We start from the raw sequence: 24,000 nt of genomic DNA on the forward strand, positions 1-24,000 counted from the left end.
CTTTATTTACTTATCTATTTGTTTTTATGTATTTATTTGTTCATTATTAATGTTTGTTTTTTTTTGTTAATGTATTTGTTATATTTATTTATTCCTTTTTACGAATTCTTATTTTGTTCTTTTGGTCTACTGTCTCACTACATTATTCTGTTTCATTTGCGTTTCTTCTTTTTAATCATTTACAATGTATTTTATTCTACACTCCTCTTTGATTGTTTTTAATTTTACTTGATAATTTAATTTGATAATTTAATTTGATAATTTTTTCATTTATTTATTTTATGTGTTTTATGTATTTATTTGTATGTATTCTTATTTATTTTTATTTATTCATGTATTAATTTTTTTTTGGTCATTTTATGTATTTCTAATTATTTATTTGTTTTATTTATTTATTCATTTTTTGTAATCTTTTGTTATTCTTATTAATTATTTGTATTTATGTAATTTTTTAAAAACTCGCATTGTTCTTTTGGACTACTGTCTTACTGCTTTATTTTGTTAAATTTGCGTTTCTTCTTTTTAATCATTCACATTGTATTTTGATTATTTATTGTATAATTATTATTATTTATTTTTTTATTTTAAAGTTCTTAATATATTCTATTTTCTATTTTCACTGATGTGATATCTTCTTAAAACCTTTGTATTTTCCTTTAATGCTTTAATTTACTTATCTATTTGTATTACTTATTTATTCATTAATTTATTCTATATATTGTTATTGATTTATTTGTTTTATTAATATATTTGTATGTATTCTTAATTATTTATATGTATTTATGATTTATTTTTTGAATTTATTGGGTTATATATTTTATTTATTTATTTGTATTTATGTATTTATTTTTATGTATTCTTATTTATTTATTTGTATTTATGTATTTTTTAAAAACTCTATAACATTGTTCTTGTGGTCTACTGTCTCACTACTTTATTCTGTTTTTAATTTTATTTGATAATTTTATTAGATTTTATTATTTACTTTTTTAATTTCAATGTTCTTAATCTATCATTTTCATTTTCTATGATGTAATGTCTTCTTCTTTTCATTGTCCTTTCATGCTTACTTATCTGTTTGTATTTATTATTTATTTATTTCATTTTTATGTATTTGTATTTATTTGTTTATTTATTTTCATGTATTCTTATTTATTTATATTTATTTATGTTTTTTAAACTGTGACATTGTCTCCTTCTTACAACCTTTGTATTGTCTTTTAATGCTTTTATTTACTATTTGTATTTATTTATTTGTATTTATATATACATTGATTTGTATTATTGTTTAATTTGTTATTATTATTATTGTTATGATTATTTGTATTTACTACAGTAATTCAGTAATGAATGCCATAATTACATGCAATTCATTGTATGAAAATTGAGCTTTTTCCTATTTATTTATTAATTTATTTGTATTCCTTGAATCAAATCGTATAGATTTACTGCATATGTCCTGCAGCCCTCATTTGCTTAAGGCTATTAAAACAGCTATGCCATTGCATAAATGAGCACAATTCATGCTAATGTTAAATCATTTCAAATGCATGCTAACCTTTTAAACCAGCTGCATTAATATGGATGGGGATGTGTGGTCAAAAAGGTATGTGCTGGATCCTTGACTTCATGATGCTCATGTTTATTCATGTAAACCGTATTATTTTGGTGTCCAGACAAACCATCTGGACCCGTACGTGCACTTAAACTTTGACTGAATGAAAGAAAGTACACCCTGGACACAACAGCAAGAACAGAGAACTGAAAAACTGAATAATTGAGTGCACAGAGATTGAAGGACATCCTGAACCTCCGCTCTAAAAGGAACCCGAACATGCTATTTTGGTGGTCAGGCTACTTACTGGCATGGCACACAAACAGGAACACCCACAGAGTCCCCAACACAGAGACACACCACCCATCTGTCTGTGTATGTGTGTATGTGTGTATGTGTGTATGTGTGTATGTGTGTATGTACGATGTGTCCGCGAATATTGTGTTTGTGTTTTTCATCCGTCATTAGTAAGGATTCCCTGATTTCTACACGGACATGTTTGAAAACATTTCACAGGGCTGTTCGGGAGGTTCAACACTGGATTCCATGTACACAGGTGGAAGGACAGGGAGCTCCCAGAACAGAGCCATGCTGCCAAATCCAACTTAATGCATGGAGATAGTTAATAATTTTGATGAGGCTGGTCCCACCTTGGCTTTTCATGTATGCCCATGAAAGAGAGGGGAGATGTGCTCTCCCCACCTCAGGCTTTGGCATTCCACTTGAGCCTTTGGAAAAGGCAGGGAGCTCCTAGAAAAGAGCCACACTGCCAAATATACCTATAACAATAAATTATTTTGATGAGAAGGGTCCTGCTTTGGCTTTTCATGTTTGCACATGAAAGAGAGGGGAGGTATGCTCTCCCAACCTAAGGCTTTGGCATTCCACGTAGACACATGAAAGGGCCGGTAGCCACCAGAACAGAGCCACACCGCCAACTGTAATTTATTGCAAGCAAATCCTTTTTTATTTTGATGAGTTGTCCTGACTTGGCTTTTCATGTATGCACATGAAAGAGAGAGGATGTGAGCTCTTCCTACTTCAGGCTTTGGCATTCCACATGGGCACATGGAAGGGCAGGGAGCTCCTAGAATAGAGCCATACCTCCAAATATAACTTATTACGTGCAAATAATTAATTATTTTGATGAGAAGGGTCCTGCTTTGGCTTTTCATGTTTGCACATGAAAGAGAGGGGAGGTATGCTCTCCCAACCTAAGGCTTTGGCATTCCACGTAGACACACGAAAGGGCCGGTAGCCACCAGAACAGAGCCACACCGCCAACTGTAATTTATTGCAAGCAAATCATTTTTTATTTTGATGAGTTGTCCTGACTTGGCTTTTCATGTATGCACATGAAAGAGAGAGGATTTGAGCTCTTCCTACTTAAGGCGTTGGCATTCCACATGGGCACATGGAAGTGCAGGAAACTCCTAGAATAGAGCCACACTGCCAAATATTACTTAATGCTTGCAAACAATAAATTATTTTGATGAGAAGGGTCCTGCTTTGGCTTTTCATGTTTGCACATGAAAGAGAGGGGAGGTATGCTATCCCAACCTAAGGCTTTGGCATTCCACGTAGACACATGAAAGGGCCGGTAGCCACCAGAACAGAGCCACACCGCCAACTGTAATTTATTGCAAGCAAATCATTTTTTATTTTGATGAGTTGTCCTGACTTGGCTTTTCATGTATGCACATGAAAGAGAGAGGATGTGAGCTCTTCCTACTTAAGGCTTTGGCATTCCACATGGGCACATGGAAGGGCAGGGAGCTCCTAGAATAGAGCCACACTGCCAAATATTACTTAATGCTTGCAAATAATTGATTATTTTGATGAGTTGTCCTGACTTGGCTTTTCATGTATGCACATGAAAGAGAGAGGATGTGAGCTCTTACTACTTAAGGCTTTGGCATTTCACATGGGCACATGGAAGGGCAGGGAGACACCAGAACGGCACCACAGCGCCAACTGTAATTTATTGCGGGCAAATCATTTTTTCTGATGAGAAGGGTCCTGCTTTGGCTTTTGATGAAAGACAGTGGAGGTGTGCTCTCCCAACCTCAGGCTTTGGAATTACACTCAAACACTTGGAAACGCGGGGAGCTCCCATAACAGAACCATACTGCCAAATATAACTCATTGCATGCAAATCATTTTTTTGATGAAAGTTGTCCTGACTTGCCTTTTGCATGCTCATGAAATAGAAGGGAGATATGCTCTCCCCACCTCAGGCGTTGGCATTACACTTGAGCTCATGGAAAGGCAGGGAGCTCCTAGAATAGAGCAATAACGCCAACTGTAATTTAGTGCTTGCAAATAATTAATTATTTTGATGAGAGCTGTCCTGACTTTGCTTTTCATGTATGCACATGAAAGAGAGAGGATGTGAGCTCTTCTTATTTAAGGCTTTGGCATTCAACGTGGACACATGGAAGGGCTGGGAGCCACCAGAACAGAGCCACACTGCCAACTGTAATTTATTGCAAGCAAATAATTTTTTATTTATGAGACTGGTCCTGCCTTGGCTCTTTATGTTTGAACATAAAAGAGAGGGGAGATGTGCTCTCCCCACCTCAGGCGTTGGCATTACACTTGACCTCTTGGAAAGGCAGGGATCTCCTAGAATAGAGCCACACTGCCAAATATAACTTAGTGCTGGCATATAATTAATTATTTTGATGAGAGTTTCCCTTACTTGGCTTTCCATGTACACACATGAAAGAGAGAGGATGTGAGCTCTTCCTACTTAAGGCTTTGGCATTCCATATGGGCACATTGGAAGGGCAGGGAGACACCAGAACGGCACCACAGCGCCAACTGTAATTAATTGCAAGCAAATCATTTTTTTGATGAGAAGGGTCCTGCTTTGGCTTTTGATGAAAGACAGTGGAGATTTGCTGTGCCCATCTCAGGCTTTGGCATTCCACTTGACCTCTTGGAAAGGCAGGGAGCTCCTAGAACAGAGCCATACCACCAAATACAACTTATTGCATGGAGATAATACATTATTCTGATGAGAGTCTTCCTTCCCTGGCGCTTCATATATGAACATAATAGAGAGGGGTGATGTGCTCTCCCCATCTCAGACTTTGACATTCCACATAGGAACATGGAAAGGCAGGGAGCTCCCAGAACAGAGCCATACCTCCAAATATAACTTATTACGTGCAAATAGTGAATTATTTTGATGAGAGTGGTCTTGACTTTGCTTTTCATGTATGCACATGAAAGAGAGAGGATGCAAGCTCTTCTTATTTAAGGCTTTGGCATTCCATGTGGAAACATTGAAGGGCCGGGAGCCACCAGAACAGAGCCACACCGCCAACTGTAATTTAATGAAGCAAATATTTTTTTTATTTATGAGACTGGTCCTGCCTTGGCTGTTTATGTTTGCACATAAAAGAGAGGGGAGATTTGCTCTCCCCATCTCAGGCTTTGGCATTCCATGTAGGCACATGGAAGGGCAGGGAGACACCAGAACAGAGCCACAGTGCCAACTGTAATTTATTGCATGCAAATCTTTTTTTTTGATGAGAATGGTCCTGCTTTGGCTTTTGATGAAAGACAGTGGAGGTGTGCTCTCCCAACCTCAGGCTTTGGTATTACAGTCAAGCACTTGGAAACGCGGGGAGCTCCCATAACAGTTATCAAATCATTATTTGATTACCCTTTGCTGTGTCCTCTTTTATCCCGGTCCTCCGGTTCACCATCCTCTCCTCCCGCTTGTTTTCCCTCACAAGCAATTCATGAAAATGTGTAGTATTTGGAGCGAGACTGCCCATCCATTAATGATGAGCAGCATCTCTTTTATAGACTGTCCCTGGGCCTTGTAGCGGTACATGTGGCATAAAAGCATTAAATAGTAATGGCAAATCACTTTATTTTGTCAAGAGAAAGGAGTGGATTCATCCTCTTAGTTTTGAGAAGAAAAAATATAGCATCAAAATGAGAAAACAGTCTCACAAACATCACTTCTTCTTCAAAGAGAGGCGTTTTCTTTACCAATCAATCCAGTTTCTGTCTTTCAGTTGGCACAGGGTTCTTATCAATTACCAATTTACATCAGTCATGAAAATCATGAAAACTAACTAAATTTAGCTTTTTTGGCTATAGACATGAAAAAAGTGAAAATTTTGCTTCTGATGCAAAAGAACATGAAATAGTGAAAATTTTGCTTCTGACACAAAATAAATTTAAAAAGTGAAAACTTTGCTTTAGACACAAAGAAACATGAATAAAGTACAAATTACGGAACGAGCTATGCCAGAGGTGAAAATATTCCTTCCATTGTGAAAATCATGATAAAAATTAACATTTTGCTTCTATGAAAAATGTAGCTTTTTTGTGAAAGATATGAAAAAAGTTAACATTTTGCTTTTGACGTGAAAGAAGATGAAAAGTTAAATTTTACTTTTGATGCTAAAGAAAATGAAAAAGTTACAATTTTGCTTTTGATGCGAAAGAACATGAAATGTTAAAATTTAACTTTTGACGTGAAAGAAAATGTTAAAATTTAGCTTTTGATGCGAAAGAAAATCAAAAAAATTACAATTTTGCTTTTGAAAATTGACGCAAGAGAAAATTAAAAAGTGAAAACTTTGCTTTAGACACAAAGAAACATGAATAAAGTAAAAATTATTGAACAAGCTATGCCAGAGGTGAAAATATTCCTTTGATCGTGAAAATCATGATAAAAATTAACATTTTGCTTCTATGAAAAATTTAGCTTTTTTTTGTGAAAGATATGAAAAAAAGTAAAAATGTTGCTTCTGACACGAATTACCTTGAAAAATTTACCATTTTGCTTTTGATGCGAAAGAACATGAAATGTTAAAATTTAACTTTTGACGTGAAAGAACATGTTAAAATTTTGCTTTTGATGCGAAAGAAAATCAAATAAATTACAATTTTGCTTTTGAAAGTTGACGCAAGAGAAAATTAAAAAGTGAAAACTTTGCTTTAGACACAAAGAAACATGAATAAAGTAAAAATTATGGAACAAGCTATGCCAGAGGTGAAAATATTCCTTCGATTGTGAAAATCATGATAAAAATTAACATTTTGCTTCTATGAAAAATGTAGCCTTTTTTTGTGAAAGATATGAAAAAAGTGAATAAGTTGCTTCTGACATGAATTACCTTGAAAAAGTTACCATTTTGCTTTTGACGCGAAAGAAAATGAAAAAGTTACAATTTTGCTTTTGAAAATTGACGCAACAGAAAATTAATAAGTGAAAACTTTGCTTTAGACACAAAGAAACATGAATAAAGTAAAAATTATGGAACAAGCTATGCCAGAGGTGAAAATATTCCTTCCATTGTGAAAATCATGATAAAAGTTAACATTTTGCTTCTATGAAAACTTTAGGTTTTTTTTGTGAAAGATATGAAAAAAGTGAAAATGTTGCTTCTGACACGAATTAACATGAAAATTTAATATTTTGCTTTTGACGCGAAAGAAAATGAAAAGTTAAATTTTACTGTTACAATTTTGCTTTTGAAAATTGACGCAACAGAAAATTAAAAAGTGAAAGCTTTGCTTTAGACACAAAGAAACATGAATAAGGTAAAAATTACGGAAAAAGCTATGCCAGAGGAACTGATGTGAAAAACATGAAAAATTCTAAATTTTTTCTTCCATCATGAAAACCATGATAAAAATTAACATTTTGCTTCTAACGGAATAATCATGGAAAGTTCAAAATGTTGCTTCAGACATGAAAAACCTTGAAAAAAGTAATTACTGTGGACCCATTGTGTGAAAACTTGAAAAAGTGAAAAATTTGCCTCTAAGGCAACAAATATGAACATTTAGAAAATTTGCGTCTGTCATGAAAGTTGTGGAAAAAAGCGAAAATTTTGAAGAATTGATGACCTTACTTGGAAAGAAATGAGAAATGGAAAAATTTGCTTCTAATGCAAAAAAGTCAGAAAAAGTTACATTTTTTCCCCATCATTAAAAATATGGGAACAAAGTGAAAATGTAGTTTCTGCCATGGTTACATGAAAAAAAAACGACTTTTCTTCTGACACAAAATCTGAAAAAGGTGAATCATTAGATTAGGACAAACAGACATAGATGGTGAATATGCCTTAAGATGGGCACCAATTGTTGCCTAGCCTGAAGACTGGGACGTTTTTCATGTTGTGTTTCTTCCTCTCAAATAGATTAAGCAAAGAAGGGAGTATGCAAATCATCCAGGCTTGTGTTGTTTTATTTATCTTTCAAGGGGGCTTTGTTTAATTCTACAGAGTATGAAAGACAAAGGAATGCTTCTGAAATTAGTCTCCCAAATCCTAAAATATGCACTGACACACACACACGCACACACACACACACACACTGGTACCTGATTGTTTGTCCAATAGGAATGTGATAGAAGTCCATCATCAGCCCTGAACAGCATCCAGCAGAGACATGAACACGTGACTTTAAGAAATCAAACTCTCCATGTTTTTTTTCTTCTTCTTCTTCTTCTTCTTGAGGGATTAAAAATGCAGACTAACAACCAATTTCCCAAGGTCTGTGAGATATAAATATTTCACTTATAAATATTGAAACAAATATGCAGCATCGGTTTTGCCTGAAGAAATGCATTAGTCAGTGATGTGTGCTTAAGCAGGAGATTACCTTCACTGCAACGCATAATATAATAATACTAAATCACAGGACAGTGTTGGAGAAGTCACTGGATTCTACTTCATCAGCAGCAGAGCAGAGGAGAGTCCATTATGAGTTAGTAATGGTGAAATATTCATGGTGTGCTGAGCTGACTTTTTTACTAACTTAATGCAAAAAAAAAAACTGTTTAAATGAAGAAAGCAGAGAAGAACTCTAAGCATTAACACTGTTCACATTACATACATTTCAATATATGTGTATATTTAAAAAAAAAAAAAAATTCATTATAAACCAAACTGGAATTTAACTAGAAAAAATCTAATTAAAATTATAATAATAGTAATTAAAAAAAAAAAAAAGTTTCCTCCAGGGCACATTCCAGAGGTATTTTACCCGCCCTGTGAGCTCCCTCAGCGGGCTTAGGCATGTGGCAGCGTGCCCCTGGAGCCTGAAAGTAAATTCTCTGAATTTGGTGAAAGATGGAAAAAAGAAAAAAAGTTTTCTCCAGGGCACATTCCGGAGGTATTTTATCCACCATGTTCAAATAATCAAACTAATGAGTTGATAAAGGGCTCATTAATTAATGAAAGATCCCTGCATCACCTGTTAATGAAGAGTGTTAGGAATGTCCAGAGGGGGCGCCATTGGCCTAGCGGTCTAAGCGCACGCCCCATATATAGAGATCCTCGTTGCAGAGGTCGAATTCCAGCCTCGACCATTTATTGCATGTCCTCCCCCACTCTCTACTCCCCACATTTCCTGTCTCTCTTCAGCTGTCTTCTCTGTTAAAGGCAAAAATATAACTTCCCCCTATGGGGTCTAGGGTATAATTGGCCGTTTTTGACTAATTTTGATTTTACTTGTATATTTCCTCTTAAAAACTGTTTACCATGCCTTGTTTGGTGTCATTTTTTTCAGCACAACCCCCCAAGTGTGACTTCGCATTTTCACAAAAAATATTAAGAAACTAGATCTAAAATTACACAAAAAACAAAAAAATCCGAATAGGACAACTTTAGAATCATTTATCTCGTCCCTTTTATGGGTTCCTTCTGTTACCATTGTAAGTAAACAGGTAGCAATTTTGGATCCAGCACTTGTTAACATTTTTTTTTGGATTTCCATACCCGACACAAAACTGTACAGATTTTTTTCTTCTGACTTATAAATCATGATAAAAATTAACATTTTGCTTCTGACGCAAAAATCGTGGAAAAATCCCAAATTTTACCACAGACCTGAAAAAATCATGAAAAAAGTAAAAATTCTGATAAAAGCAAAAGTATAAAAAAAATGTGATGTGAAAAAAATTAAAAAGTTGAGAGAAAATTAAAAACAATTGCTGTGGATCCATTGCGTAAAAAACTCATGAACAATGTGAAAAATTTACGTCAGTCACAAAAATCATGAAAAAAACTAAATTACGTTTTTTCTGCTATAGACATGAAAAAAGTGAAAATTTTGCCTCTGATGCAAAAGAACATGAAAAAGTGAAAATTTTGCTCACAATTTTCTCTCAGTTTTGTTAGATTTGTAACTGTGAAAATCACAAACATGTTTTATGTATTTAACATTTTTAAAGCATAGAATGCAAATATATCTTGTACATTTAAAAAAAAAAGGTCTTCAAATGTAGTAAACAACAATTTTTATTAGTGTTGCTGCAGACTGTTCTGACTGTGTCAGTGGCAAAAAACAAAATAAAAAGATCTTTAGAACTATAAGGAGAAAGTGTCTCTAAATGGACTCCTGGTGTTCTCTGTGGGACTCCAGAAAGGCCTATGGTTAGTAACTTTAATGGGACAGGTAGAGTTAAAGTAAGGGATGAGAGGGGTTGGGAGGAAGGGGTGTACTCTAACTGTACTGTCACTTTAACGCAAGGGGGTATGCTTACCTTCTTCCAGTGATTCAAATACAGTGTAATGAAAACAAAGAGACATTTTTAGCACAACACAAACAGCAGTTCTCATCCACTGGAAATATATGTAGGATTTATTTTCACATGGAAATCCTGATTCAGGCTTCTGACAATTAGCAAGGGTCACTGCTGTGGTGGAAAAAAATCTGATGTGCTGAAGTAAACATTTGTGGGATGGCATAATTACATTTCCATATCAAAAACATAATAATGCATTTCTTAGTGTTTCCACTGATTACTGCAACGCTGTAGTCTTTCCTTTGATGTGATACCATTTGTGTTCAAACAAACACATTTTCAGCTCCTCCGGTCTCCAAAGTACTTTCAAGAAAGTTTTCATATCAGTGTATTAACTCGACATCTCTCTCCCCAGGAATACCAGATTGATATTATCTTCGCCCAGACCTGGGTGGACACCCGGTTGAAGTTCAACAGCAGCACCATGAAGACTCTTACCCTAAACAGGTATCACATTCACTGAGCATATATTAGCAATGTGCAAATTATTATAATTAGACCACTTTATTAGATGAAAAGAGCCATCATACTACCAAAAATAACAGCGGTTTTCACAAAAGGGGCAAGGAAAACCCTTCTTTTGGCAGGCAGGACCAGACTCATGGTTGCACAGTCTGTAAATCATGAACAATAAAATTGGATCCAAATTTGGGGTACTCTAAACACACAGAATCAAGAGGGATCAAAGTGAGAGACTAATGCTTTCACTGTCTTTCAGCAAACAGACTCCTTAGACAGGATCAGACTCATGGTATGAGCAGCCTGTAAACCATGAACAATGAAATTGGATCCAAATTTGGGGTACTCAAAACACAGGATCAAGCAAGAGCAAAGGCTGAGAGCCCTGCTTCCACTGTCTTTTAGCAGGCAGACTCCTTAGACAGGACCAGACTCATGGTTGAAAAGTATGTAACCCATGAACAATGAAATTGGATCCAAATTTGGGGTACTCAAAACACACAGGATCAAGCAAGAACAAATGCTGAGAGCCCTGCTTCCACTTTCTTTTAGCAGGCAGACTCCTTAGACAGGACCAGACTCATGGTTGAAAAGTATGTAACCCATGAACAATGAAATTGGATCCAAAATGGTCACTCAAAACACACAGGATCAAGAGGGATCAAAGTCTGAGATCCCTGCTTTAAATGTGTTTGAACAGGCAGATTCCTTAAGCAGGACCAGACTCATGGTTGATTAGCCTGTAAACCATGAACAATGAAATTGGATCCAAATTTGGGGTACTCAAAACACACAGGATCAAGAGGCATCAAAGTCTGAGAGCCCTGCTTTCATTGTCTTTTAGCAGGCAGAATCCTTAGGCAGGACCAGACTAAATTTTTGAACTGCCTGTAAAACATGAACAATGAAAATGGATCCAAATTTGGGGTACTCAAAACACACAGGATCAAGAGGGATCAAAGTCTGAGATCCCTGCTTTAAATGTGTTTGAACAGGTAGATTCCTTAAGCAGGACCAGACTCATGGTTGCAAAGTCTGTAAATCATGAACAATGAAATTGGATCCAAATTTGGGGTACTCAAATCACACAGGATCAAAGAGGGATCAAAGGCTGAGAGTCCTGCTTTCACTGTGTTTTAACAGGCAGAATCCTCAAGCAGGACCAGACTCATGGTTGATTAGCCTGTAAACCATGAACAATGAAATTGGATCCAAATTTGGGGTACTCAGAACACACAGGATCAAGAGGGATCAAAGTCTGAGAGCCCTGCTTTCATTGTCTTTTAGCAGGAAGAATCCTCAGGCAGGACCACACTCATGGTTGCAAAGTCTGTAAATCATGAACACTGAAATTGGATCCAAATTTGGGGTACTCAAAACACACAGGATCAAGCAAGAACAAAGGCTGAGAGTCCTGCTTTCACTGTGTTTTAACAGGCAGAATCCTCAGGCAGGACCAGACTCATGGTTGCAAAGTCTGTAAATCATGAACAATGAAATTGGATCCAAATTTAGGGTACTCAAATCACACAGGATCAAAGAGGGATCAAAGGCTGAGAGCTGTGCTATCACTGTGTTTTAGCAGGAAGAATCCTCAGGCAGGACCAGACTCATGGTTGCAAAGTCTGTAAATCATGAACAATGAAATTGGATCCAAATTTGGGGTACTCAAAACACACAGGATCAAGAGGGATCAAAGTCTGAGAGCTCTGCTTTCACTGTCTTTTAGCAGGCAGAATCCTCAGGCAGGACCAGACTCATGGTTGCAAAGTCTGTAAATCATGAACAATGAAATTGGATCCAAATTTGGGGTACTCAAAACACACAGGATCAAGCAAGAACAAAGGCTGAGAGTCCTGCTTTCACTGTGTTTTAACAGGCAGAATCCTCAAGCAGGACCAGACTCATGGTTGATTAGCCTGTAAACCATGAACAATGAAATTGGATCCAAATTTGGGGTACTCAAAACACACAGGATCAAGAGGCATCAAAGTCTGAGAGCCCTGCTTTCACTGTCTTTTAGCAGGCAGACTCCTTAGGCAGGACCAGACTAAATTTTTGAACTGCCTGTAAAACATGAACAATGAAAATGGATCCAAATTTGGGGTACTCAAAACACACAGGATCAAGAGGGATCAAAGTCTGAGATCCCTGCTTTAAATGTGTTTGAACACGCAGATTCCTTAAGCAGGACCAGACTCATGGTTGCAAAGTCTGTAAATCATGAACAATGAAATTGGATCCAAATTTGGGGTACTCAAAACACACAGGATCAAAGAGGGATCAAAGGCTGAAAGCTTTGCTATCACTGTCTTTTAGCAGGCAGAATCCTTAGGCAGGACCAGACTCAATTTTTGAACTGCCTGTAAAACATGAACAATGAAAATGGATCTAAATTTGGGGTACTCAAAACACATAGGATAAAGAGGGATCACTGTCTGAGAGCCCTGCTTTAACTGTGTTTTAACAGGCAGAATCCTTAAGCAGGACCAGACTCATGGTTGCAAAGTCTGTAAATCATGAACAATGAAATTGGATCCAAATTTGGGGTACTCAAATCACACAGGATCAAAGAGGGATCAAAGGCTGAGAGCCCTGCTTTCACTGTCTTTTAGCAGGAAGAATCTTCAGGCAGGACCAGACTCATGGTTGCAAAGTCTGTAAATCATGAAGAATGAAATTGGATCCAAATTTGGGGTACTCAAAACACACAGGATCAAGCAAGAACAAAGGCTGAGAGCTCTGCTATCACTGTCTTTTAGCAGGAAGAATCCTCAGGCAGGACCAGACTCATGGCTACACATTCTGTAAATCATGAACAATGAAATTGGATCCAAATTTGGGGTACTCAAAACACACAGGATCAAAGAGGGATCAAAGGCTGAGAGCCCTGCTTTCACTGTCTTTTAGCAGGCAGACTCCTTAGACAGGACCAGACTCAATTTTTGAACTGCCTGTAAAACATGAACAATGAAAATGGATCCAAATTTGGGGTACTCAAAACACATAGGATCAAGAGGGATCACTGTCTAAGAGCCCTGCTTTCACTGTGTTTTAACAGGCAGAATCCTTAGGCAGGACCAGACTCACACCAAATGCAAATTAAATAATTTGTGTAAATGAATTACATTATTAAAGTGAATGTAAATATGCAAATAGACACAAGTAGTTGTCTGGCAGCGCGATTTTTCAGCCTAATTATATTTTCTTTTTATAACTTTTTTGTCCAATTTTTTTTTTTTCAAATTATTCCACAAACCACTCACAGTCAATGCTTTTTCTGTGTTTTTAACCTCAGGCGCAAAATTTTCACATTTTTTCATGTTTTTCTGTTTTGCAGGCAAAAAATCAAATTTGAGCAAAATTGTCTTTCCGACAAGTCCGGGGTCAACTTTTTTATCAAAACCTTTTTTTTTTTTCAAATTGTTCCAAAAAGCATTCACAATCATTTATTTGTCCATATTATTAACCTCAGACACAACAGTTTAACTTTTTTTTCATGTTTTTCTGCTTTGGGAGCAAAAATTTAAATTTCTGCCAAATTATTTTGACAGGTCTGGGGTCAACTTTTTTACCAATTTTTTTAATTTATTTTTTAAATTATTCCAAAAACCATTCACAGTCATTACTTTTTCCATGTTTTTAACCTCAGGTGAAACACATTCAAACATTTCACTGGCGTCTGAAGAAGTAACAAGGAACAGCAATATATAAGTTTTTAACATTCTACCCCTCACTCCTTCTCTGTCTCTTTCTCTGTCTTTTGTTGAACTAGCAATATGGTTGGCTTGATCTGGCTGCCGGACACCATCTTTAGAAACTCCAAAAATGCTGACTCTCACTGGATAACGACACCCAATCAGCTGCTCAGAATCAAGACTAATGGAAAAATTCTTTACACACTGAGGTAAGACCAACAAATGATGTGCGTTCAACAGGACCAGCCAGGATGCTTAAAGAAATGTAACTTTGACCTCCAAACTAACCTGTATGGTATTTATGAAACAACGTCTGATGCTGTTGATGAAACTGTCATTATGAAGGATTTCACACATCTACCAAGCAATCAAGTGTGATCCTGCACCATCTGCTTTTGAAGCCAGTGTTTCATAGTCCTTGTGTAATGTTGCATTTAAGATAAGCAATGAAAGATAGCATGCATTCACACAACATATGCTTAATGGGTCTTTTTTCATTGTGCCTCTCCTCCTCTAGGATGACCATCAACGCAGAGTGCCAGCTGCAACTCCATAATTTCCCGATGGACGAACACTCCTGTCCGCTTGTCTTCTCCAGCTGTGAATATTGGGATTAACATGCAAAACAGCACACTGACAAATATGCACACATTCTTGCAAAGCAATGCTTGTACTTATTACAAGTGCAAAAGTAGCACAATGTCTCATGGTGAAAATTTAAGTTTTTTATACATTTGACTGTTTGAAAGTCAAAAACATTGCCGCCAAATTTAACAAGCTAGCAGAGACAGACAGTGGCTACAAATACACACTTTACTCTAATTGAGTCAGTTTTTCCTGCACTGTCTTTTAGCAGGAAGAATTCTTAGGCAGGACCAGACTCACCGTTCGAACAGCAAGTAAACCGTGAACAACTCAAAACACACAGGATCAAGAGGGATCAAAGTCTGAGAGCCATGCTTTCACTGTCCTTTAACAACTGACCAATTTGAATTTAACATTTTTCCCAAATATAACTTATTTTTCCAAATTTAACTTTTTTTAAAATTTATTTATCATTTTTTCCAAATTTAACATTTTTTCAAATTTAACTTATTTCCAAATGTAACATATATTCCAAATTTAACATACTTTCCAAATTTAACAATTTTCCAAATGTAACATCTTTTCCAATGTATTATTTTCTTTCCAAATTAAACATTTTTGCCAAATTAAACATTCTTTTTTCAAATTTAAACATATTTCCAAATGTATTATTTTTTCAGAATGGAACATTTTTTTCCAAATTTAACTTTATTTTTAATTTATTATTTTTTCCAAATTAACATTTTTTTCAAATTTAACATATTTTCAAATTTAACATATTTCCAAATTGATCAATTTTCCAAATGTATCAATTTTCCAAATGTAACATCTTTTCCAATGTATTATTTTCTTTCCAAATTTAACATTTTTGCGAAATTAAACAATATTTTTTAAATTTAACATATTTCAAAATGTATTGTTTTTTCAGAATGTAACATTTTTTTCCAAATTTAACTTTATTTTTAATTTGTTATTTTTTCCAAATTAACATTGTTTCAAATTTAACATATTTCCAAATGTATCATTTTTTCCTAATTCAACATTTTCCCAAATGTTTTATGTTCTCCAAATTTAACATTTTTTCCAAATTTAACATATTTTCCAACTTTAACAATTTTCCAAATGTAAATTTTTTTCCAATGTATTATTTTCTTTCTAAATTTAACATTTTTGCCTAATTAAATATTCTTTTTTCAAATTTAACATATTTCCAAATGTATTATTTTTTCCAAATGTAACATTTTTTTCTCCAAATTTAACTTTTTTTAAAAATTTATTATTGTTTCCAAATTAACATTTTTTCAAATTTAACATATTTCCAAATTTAACATTTTTTCCAAATTTAAATTTTTTTCCAAATTAAACATTTTTTCCAAATTTAACCTTTTTTCCAAATTTAACCTTTTTTTTTTTTTTCCAAATTTAAAATGTTTGCCTTTGACAGTTGTTCACCCAAACACTCCTACACAAAGAGCTGGCTGGTCAAAGAGCCCTTGTGGCCCTAACGCATGGCTCCTAGTGCTAACAGAGTCAAGTAACAGAGTGAAATTGTCCATGCTCTGCTCCCCCTCCTCTTCAGGGAATAAGAAAGGATACAGCTCAATCTTGTGATTGAGATGTGAATTGAAGGCGACCTAGGAGGAAAACGATGAGACTGAGATGTAGCACTACACTCTCATTATCTGGTGTAAACCGGCAAAGCCTCTTCATGGACTGATAGGGCTTTCATTTCTCCCTTTCTCCTTGAAAATGTCACTGCCAAAAGAAACGCCATGTCTGGTTCACAACTCCATGAGCCCCGAGCCTTTGGGTGGATTTCAAGAAATGTGCACAGAGAGAATAGACAATTATCAGAAAGCCTGCACTCTATAGAAGGGGCTGCCTCGACTGCAGCAACCATAGCTTTTAAGAATTGGAGCTTATCGGCATCTTGGCTGTTCTCACATCGTCCATAATGATAGGCATTAGGTGCAGAGAATTCATGAAAACATGCTGTTCTATTTTATATTAATGACAGTATGTTAATTTTAATTTATTATACCTCTCAAAATGTGAAATGATCTCTGATCAGCTGATTAGCGGATGTTGTCTGTGGGTTCTGAGTGGGATCATTCGTCCAGTCTTTTATAACCTGGATATTCTCATTATATGTTGTGGGTATCTTAGGATTCAATGGCTGTACTCTAAATGACTCTATATACTTAATAAGTCTGGAGTCACTACAGGGCACAACAAGGCTCCCCAATAGCTCATTACTGCTGTCACTCATTTTTCAGTGTGAAATTGCGTCAGCTCGTTAAATGAGCCCAGCTTCATATTCACAGTGTTACTGATGTGAAAGGTCTCTTAGAAATTCCACATATAATATGATTTGTTAATAACATTTAGTTTTTTTTAATTGAATTTTTTTTTAATTTAAGGAAAATAGAGAGTTGAGTTTTCCAGTAGGTTAAATACAATTTCAAATCAAATTAAATTCAGTTTCAAAACATTAATTTAAATTTCAAATCAGATAAATTCCGTTTCAAAACATTAAATTAAATTTCAAATCAAATAAATTCAGTTTCAAAACATTAATTTCAATTTCAAATCAAATAAATTCAGTTTCAAAACATTACATTTAATTTCAAATCAGATAAATTCCGTTTCAAAACATTAAATTCAATTTCAAATCAAATAAATTCAGTTTCAAAACATTAATTTAAATTTCAAATAAAATTAAATTCAGTTTCAAAACATTAAATTAAATTTCAAATCAGATAAATTCAATTTCAAAACATTAATTTAAATTTCAAATCAAAATAAATTCAGTTTCAAAACATGAATTCCAATTTCAAATGAAATAAATTCAGTTTCAAAACATTAAATTCAATTTCAAATCAAATAAATTCAGTTTCAAAACATTAATTCCAATTTCAAATCAAATAAATTCAGTTTCGAAACATTAATTTCAAAACGTTAAATTCAATTTCACAACATTAAATTCAATTTCAAATCATGCTTTTCAAATTCAAAATTATTATTCAATTTCAGTTTCTAGTGGCACAAATCTCAGCCCATAGTAGAGCATCAATTATTATTATTTTTTTTTATTACTTAATTTTTTAAGTGTGTTACACCGACGTGACATACAATGAGGTAATCCCCTTGTACACAACAGTTACTAACATTTTAAAGTATGCAAATCATTGAAGGTACTTTTCCACTACACTACACTTAAAAATGCAATTTTGTTTTCAATTTTCTTCCACATGGAATAAACACCATATGGTTTCACGTTACCATCAGCTATCAGGGAGGTGTTATAAGTTTATATCATGTCTCATTGTGAATTAACTGGTTAAGGTGAGGCCTAGCTTGGGGCTTGGGCCATGCGCTAGGTCTCCACATGCCCTTCTTTAGGGGGAGCAATAATTATACAACTACGGCCAATATGACCCGGCAGTCTAAGCCTATAGCAGCATAACTAAGAGGTGGTCCAAGCCTGATCCAGCTCTAACTATAAGCTTTATCAAAAAGGAAAGTTTGAAGTCTACTCTTAAAAGTAGAGAGGGTGTCTGCCTCCCGGACCCTGACTGGTAGATGATTCCAAAGGAGAGGGTCCTGATAACTGAAGGCTCTACCTCCCATACTACTTTTAGAGACTTAAGGTACGACCAGCAGGCCTGCATGTTGGGAGCGTTGCATTCTAGAGGAGTATAGATTGTAAGGAATGTACTCAAACATGCAATTTTGTTTTCAATTTTCTTCCATGTGGAATAAATATCATGAAGGTTCTACCTCCCATACTACTTTTATGTTAAAAGCCAGACTAAATAGAAGGGTCTTTATTTTACTTTTAAAAGTCTCAATATTTCAAGTTATTGTCCAAATGTAAATAAGTCATGCTTGCAATAAAAGTAACATTGCTTCATTAACCTTGAACTAATATCTCTCTGTTCTTTCCCTCTCTCCATCACGCTCCATACTCACTTCCTGTGTGGTTTCAAGATGGCTACCCGCGAGATGAGATCGTGTACAAGTGGGACCGAAACTCCGTGCAGACGTCGGATCAGAAATACTGGAGGCTGTACCAGTTCGACTTCATGGGGCTTAGGAACATTTCAGGCGTGCAGAAGACGACTTCAGGTAAGCAGGAAGCCAATGGAAGGTTGACGAAAGTTTGACGATGGCGGCAAGGACGAACTTCCTTTAATAGGCAGAAAACGCCATTTCTGCAACAATATTTTTGATTCATTCGGATGTTATGGTCTCTAGTCCTGCTGGGGGTTTCTGCCTGTTAAAGGAAGTTTGTCTAACATGAGTCTAGTCCTGCTGGAGGTTTCTGCCTGTTAAATGAAGTTTGTCTAAGATGAGTCTAGTCCTACTGGAGGTTTCTGCCTGTTAAGAGAAGTCTGTCTAACATGATTCTAGTCCTGCTGGAGGTTTCTGCCTGTTAAAGGAAGTTTGTCTAACATGAGTCTAGTCCTACTGGAGGTTTCTGCCTGAAAAGGAAGTTTGTCTAACATGAGTCTAGTCCTGCTGGAGGTTTCTGCCTGTTAAAGGAAGTTTGTCTAACATGAGTCTAGTCCTGCTGGAGGTTTCTGCCTGTTTAAGGAAGTTTGTCTAACATGAGTCTAGTCCTGCTGGAGGTTTCTGCCTGTTAAAGGAAGTTTGTCTAACATGAGTCTAGTCCTGCTGGAGGTTTCTGCCGGTTTAAGGAAGTTTGTCTAACATGAGTCTAGTCCTGCTGAGGTTTCTGCCGGTTAAAGGAAGTTTGTCTAACATGAGTCTAGTCCTGCTGGGGGTTTCTGCCTGTTAAAGGAAGTTTGTCTAACATGATTCTAGTCCTGCTGGGGGTTTCTGCCTTTTTAAGGAAGTTTGTCTAACATGATTCTAGTCCTGCTGGAGGTTTCTGCCTGTTAAAGGAAGTTTGTCTAACATGAGTCTTGTCCTGCTGGAGGTTTCTGCCTGTTCAAGGAAGTTTGTCTAACATGATTCTAGTCCTGCTGGGGGTTTCTGCCTGTTAAAGGAAGTTTGTCTAACATGAGTCTAGTCCTGCTGGAGGTTTCTGCCTATTACAGGAAGTTTGTCTAACATGATTCTAGTCCTGCTGGGGGTTTCTGCCTTTTTTAGGAAGTTTGTCTAACATGATTCTAGTCCTGCTGGAGGTTTCTGCCTGTTAAAGGAAGTCTATCTAACATGAGTCTAGTCCTGCTGGAGGTTTCTGCCTTTTTAAGGAAGTTTGTCTAACATGAGTCTGGTCCTGCTGGAGGTTTCTGCCGGTTTAAGGAAGTTTGTCTAACATGATTCTAGTCCTGCTGGAGGTTTCTGCCTGTTCAAGGAAGTTTGTCTAACATGATTCTAGTCCTGCTGGGGGTTTCTGCCTGTTAAAGGAAGTTTGTCTAACATGAGTCTAGTCCTGCTGGAGGTTTCTGCCTATTACAGGAAGTTTGTCTAACATGATTCTAGTCCTGCTGGAGGTTTCTGCCTTTTTAAGGAAGTTTTTCTAACATGAGTCTAGTCCTGCTAGAGGTTTCTGCCTGTTAAAGGAAGTTTGTCTAACATGAGTCTGGTCCTGCCGGAGGTTTCTGCCTATTAAAGGAAGTTTGTCTAACATGAATCTAGTCCTGCTGGAGGTTTCTGCCAGTTAAAGGAAGTTTGTCTAACATGAGTCTAGTCCTGCTGGAGGTTTCTGCCTGTTAAAGGAATTTTGTCTAAGATGAGTCTGGTCCTGCTGGAGGTTTCTGCCTGTTAAAGGAAGTTTGTCTAACATGAGTCTGGTCCTGCTGGAAGTTTCTGCCCATTAAAGGAAGTTTGTCTAACATGAGTCTAGTCCAGCTGGAGGTTTCTGCTTGTTAAAGGAAGTTTGTCTAACATGAGTCTGGTCCAGCTGGAGGTTTCTGCCTGTTAAAGGAAGTTTGTCTAACATGAGTCTAGTCCTGCTGGAGGTTTCTGCCGGTTAAAGGAAGTTTGTCTAACATGAGTCTAGTCCTGCTGGAGGTTTCTGCCTGTTAAAGGAAGTTTGTCTAACATGAGTCTAGTCCTGCTGGGGGTTTCTGCCTGTTAAAGGAAGTTTGTCTAACATGAGTCTAGTCCTGCTGGAGGTTTCTGCCTGTTAAAGGAAGTTTGTCTAACATGAGTCTAGTCCTGCTGGGGGTTTCTGCCTGTTAAAGGAAGTTTGTCTAACATGAGTCTAGTCCTGCTGGGGGTTTCTGCCATTTAAAGGAAGTTTGTCTAACATGAGTCTAGTCCTGCTGGAGGTTTCTGCCTGTTAAAGGAAGTTTGTCTAACATGAGTCTAGTCCTACTGGAGGTTTCTGCCTGTTAAAGGAAGTTTGTCTAACACGAGTCTAGTCCTGCTGGAGGTTTCTGCCGGTTAAAGGAAGTTTGTCTAACATGAGTCTAGTCCTGCTGGGGGTTTCTGCCTGCTAAGAGAAGTTTTTCTAACATGAGTCTGGTCCTGCTGGAGATTTCTGCCTGTTAAAGGAAGTTTGTCTAATATGAGTCTAGTCCTGCTGGAGGTTTCTGCCTGTTAAAGGAAGTTTGTCTAACATGATTCTAGTCCTGCTGGAGGTTTCTGCCTGTTAAAGGAAGTTTGTCTAACATGAGTCTAGTCTTGCTGGAGGTTTCTGCCTGTTAAAGGAAGTTTGTCTAACATGAGTCTAGTCCTGCTGGAGGTTTCTGCCGGTTAAAGGAAGTTTGTCTAACAGGAGTCTGGTCCTGCTGGAGGTTTCTGCCTGTTAAAGGAAGTTTGTCTAACATGATTCTAGTCCTGCTGGGGGTTTCTGCCTGTTAAAAGAAGTTTGTCTAACATGAGTCTAGTCCTGCTGGAGGTTTCTGCCTGTTAAAGGAAGTTTGTCTAACATGAGTCTAGTCCTGTTGGAGGTTTCTGCCTGTTAAAGGAAGTTTGTCTAACATGAGTCTAGTCCTGCTGGAGGTTTCTGCCTGTTAAAGGAAGTTTGTCTAACATGAGTCTAGTCCTGCTGGAGGTTTCTGCCAGTTAAAGGAAGTTTGTCTAACATGATTTTAGTCCTGCTGGAGGTTTCTGCCTGTTAAAGGAAGTTTGTCTAACATGAGTCTAGTCCTCCTGGAGGTTTCTGGCTGTTAAAGGAAGTTTGTCTAACATGAGTCTAGTCCTGCTGGAGGTTTCTGCCTGTTAAAGGAAGTTTGTCTAACATGATTCTAGTCCTGCTGGAGGTTTCTGCCTGTTAAAGGAAGTTTGTCTAACATGAGTCTAGTCCTGCTGGAGGTTTCTGCCGGTTAAAGGAAGTTTGTCTAACATGGGTCTAGTCCAGCTGGAGGTTTCTGCCTGTTAAAGGAAGTTTGTCTAACATGATTCTAGTCCTGCTGGAGGTTTCTGCCTGTTAAAGGAAGTTTGTCTAACATGAGTCTAGTCCTGCTGGAGGTTTCTGCCTGTTAAAGGAAGTTTGTCTAACATGAGTCTAGTCCTGCTGGGGGTTTCTGCCGGGTAAAGGAAGTTTGTCTAACATGAGTCTAGTCCAGCTGGAGGTTTCTGCCTGTTAAAGGAAGTTTGTGTAACATGATTCTAGTCCTGCTGGAGGTTTCTGCCTGTTTCAGGAAGTTTGTCTAACATGAGTCTAGTCCTGCTGGAGGTTTCTGCCTTTTTAAGGAAGTTTTTCTAACATGAGTGTAATCCTGCTGGAGGTTTCTGCCTGTTAAAGGAAGTTTGTCTAGTCTTGCTGGAGGTTTCTGCCTGTTAAAGGAAGTTTGTCTAACATGAGTCTAGTCCTGCTGGAGGTTTCTGCCTTTTTAAGGAAGTTTTTCTAACATGAGTCTAATCCTGCTGGAGGTTTCTGCCTGTTAAAGGAAGTTTGTCTAACATAAGTCTAGTCCTGCTGGAGGTTTCTGCCTGTTAAAGGAAGTTTGTCTAGTCTTGCTGGAGGTTTCTGCCTGTTAAAGGAAGTTTTTCTAACATGAGTGTAATCCTGCTTGAGGTTTCTGCCTGTTAAAAGAAGTTTGTCTAACATGAGTCTGGTCCTGCTGGAGGTTTCTCCCTGTTAAAGGAAGTTTGTCTAATATGAGTCTAGTCCTGCTGGAGGTTTCTGCCTGTTTCAGGAAGTTTGTCTAACATGAGTCTAGTCCTGCTGGAGGTTTCTGCCTGTTAAAGGAATTTTGTCTAGTCCTGCTGGAGGTTTCTGCCTGTTAAAGGAAGTTTGTCTAACATGAGTCTAGTCCTGCTGGAGGTTTCTGCCTGTTAAAGGAAGTTTGTCTAACATGAGTCTAGCCCTGCTGGAGGTTTCTGCCTGTTAAAGGAAGTTTGTCTAACATGATTCTAGTCCTGCTGGAGGTTTCTGCCTGTTAAAGGAAGTTTGTCTAACATGAGTCTAGTCCTGCTGGAGGTTTCTGCCAGTTAAAGGAAGTTTGTCTAACATGATTTTAGTCCTGCTGGAGGTTTCTGCCTGTTAAAGGAAGTTTGTCTAACATGAGTCTAGTCCTCCTGGAGGTTTCTGCCTGTTAAAGGAAGTTTGTCTAACATGAGTCTAGTCCTGCTGGAGGTTTCTGCCTGTTAAAGGAAGTTTATCTAACATGAGTCTGGTCCTGCTGGAGGTTTCTGCCTGTTAAAGGAAGTTTGTCCTTGCCACTGTAACTTGCTAAATGCTCCCAAGTGCTCTGCTCAGCTTATTAAGAATAATGATGACATAGCAAAATGTCATTATTAAGTAAGTGTACTACTTGCAGAGACAGGCAGAAACCTTGAGTAGAACCAGACTCAGTTTAAGCAGCTATCTGCCTTTACCGTGTTGGGGTTGTGAAAAAGGGGTGAGACTGATATTAATAGTTGTAGCAGCTGGAGTCTGGCAGGTCCACAGCAGCAGGCCGTCTACTGCAACAATCCAGAGAAACATAAGGGGCATTTTGACTGGAGGAACTTTACCCCGGAACTACAGGCGTTTCGACCGGTGGACGCAGGGTCTAAATTTAGTTCAGGGGTAGATAATCTCCCCCCTAAAAAGCCCCTGCTAGGGGGGTAGTACTTTTCAAAGGTCCCGGGACTTTCGGGGGGCAGGGCCTGTGTGTACTTTTCAAAAGAAGAAGCTGTGATTCTCTTGATTTAGCAGCTTGTAACAGTAGTCTTCTCTCAGCCCACCGTGAATGCGTCTCTCCCGGTGTTACGGTTTTAAAAGTGACCCTGTAAAC

General features: G+C 37.1%; 1 protein-coding gene across 1 annotated transcript in view; it reads left to right on the forward strand.

Moving 5' to 3' along the window:
• LOC117808442 (gamma-aminobutyric acid receptor subunit gamma-3-like) overlaps positions 1-24,000 on the forward strand; it is a 138,474-nt gene that overhangs the window by 93,633 nt on the left and 20,841 nt on the right. Inside the window, exons 6-7 of the mRNA XM_034678198.1 lie at positions 14,793-14,875; positions 18,851-18,988. Coding sequence (XP_034534089.1) covers positions 14,793-14,875; positions 18,851-18,988 — 221 coding nt within the window. The remainder of the gene's footprint in view (positions 1-14,792; positions 14,876-18,850; positions 18,989-24,000) is intronic.

Source organism: Notolabrus celidotus, chromosome 24, assembly GCF_009762535.1.
Source record: "Notolabrus celidotus isolate fNotCel1 chromosome 24, fNotCel1.pri, whole genome shotgun sequence".
Lineage (NCBI taxonomy): Eukaryota > Metazoa > Chordata > Actinopteri > Labriformes > Labridae > Notolabrus > Notolabrus celidotus.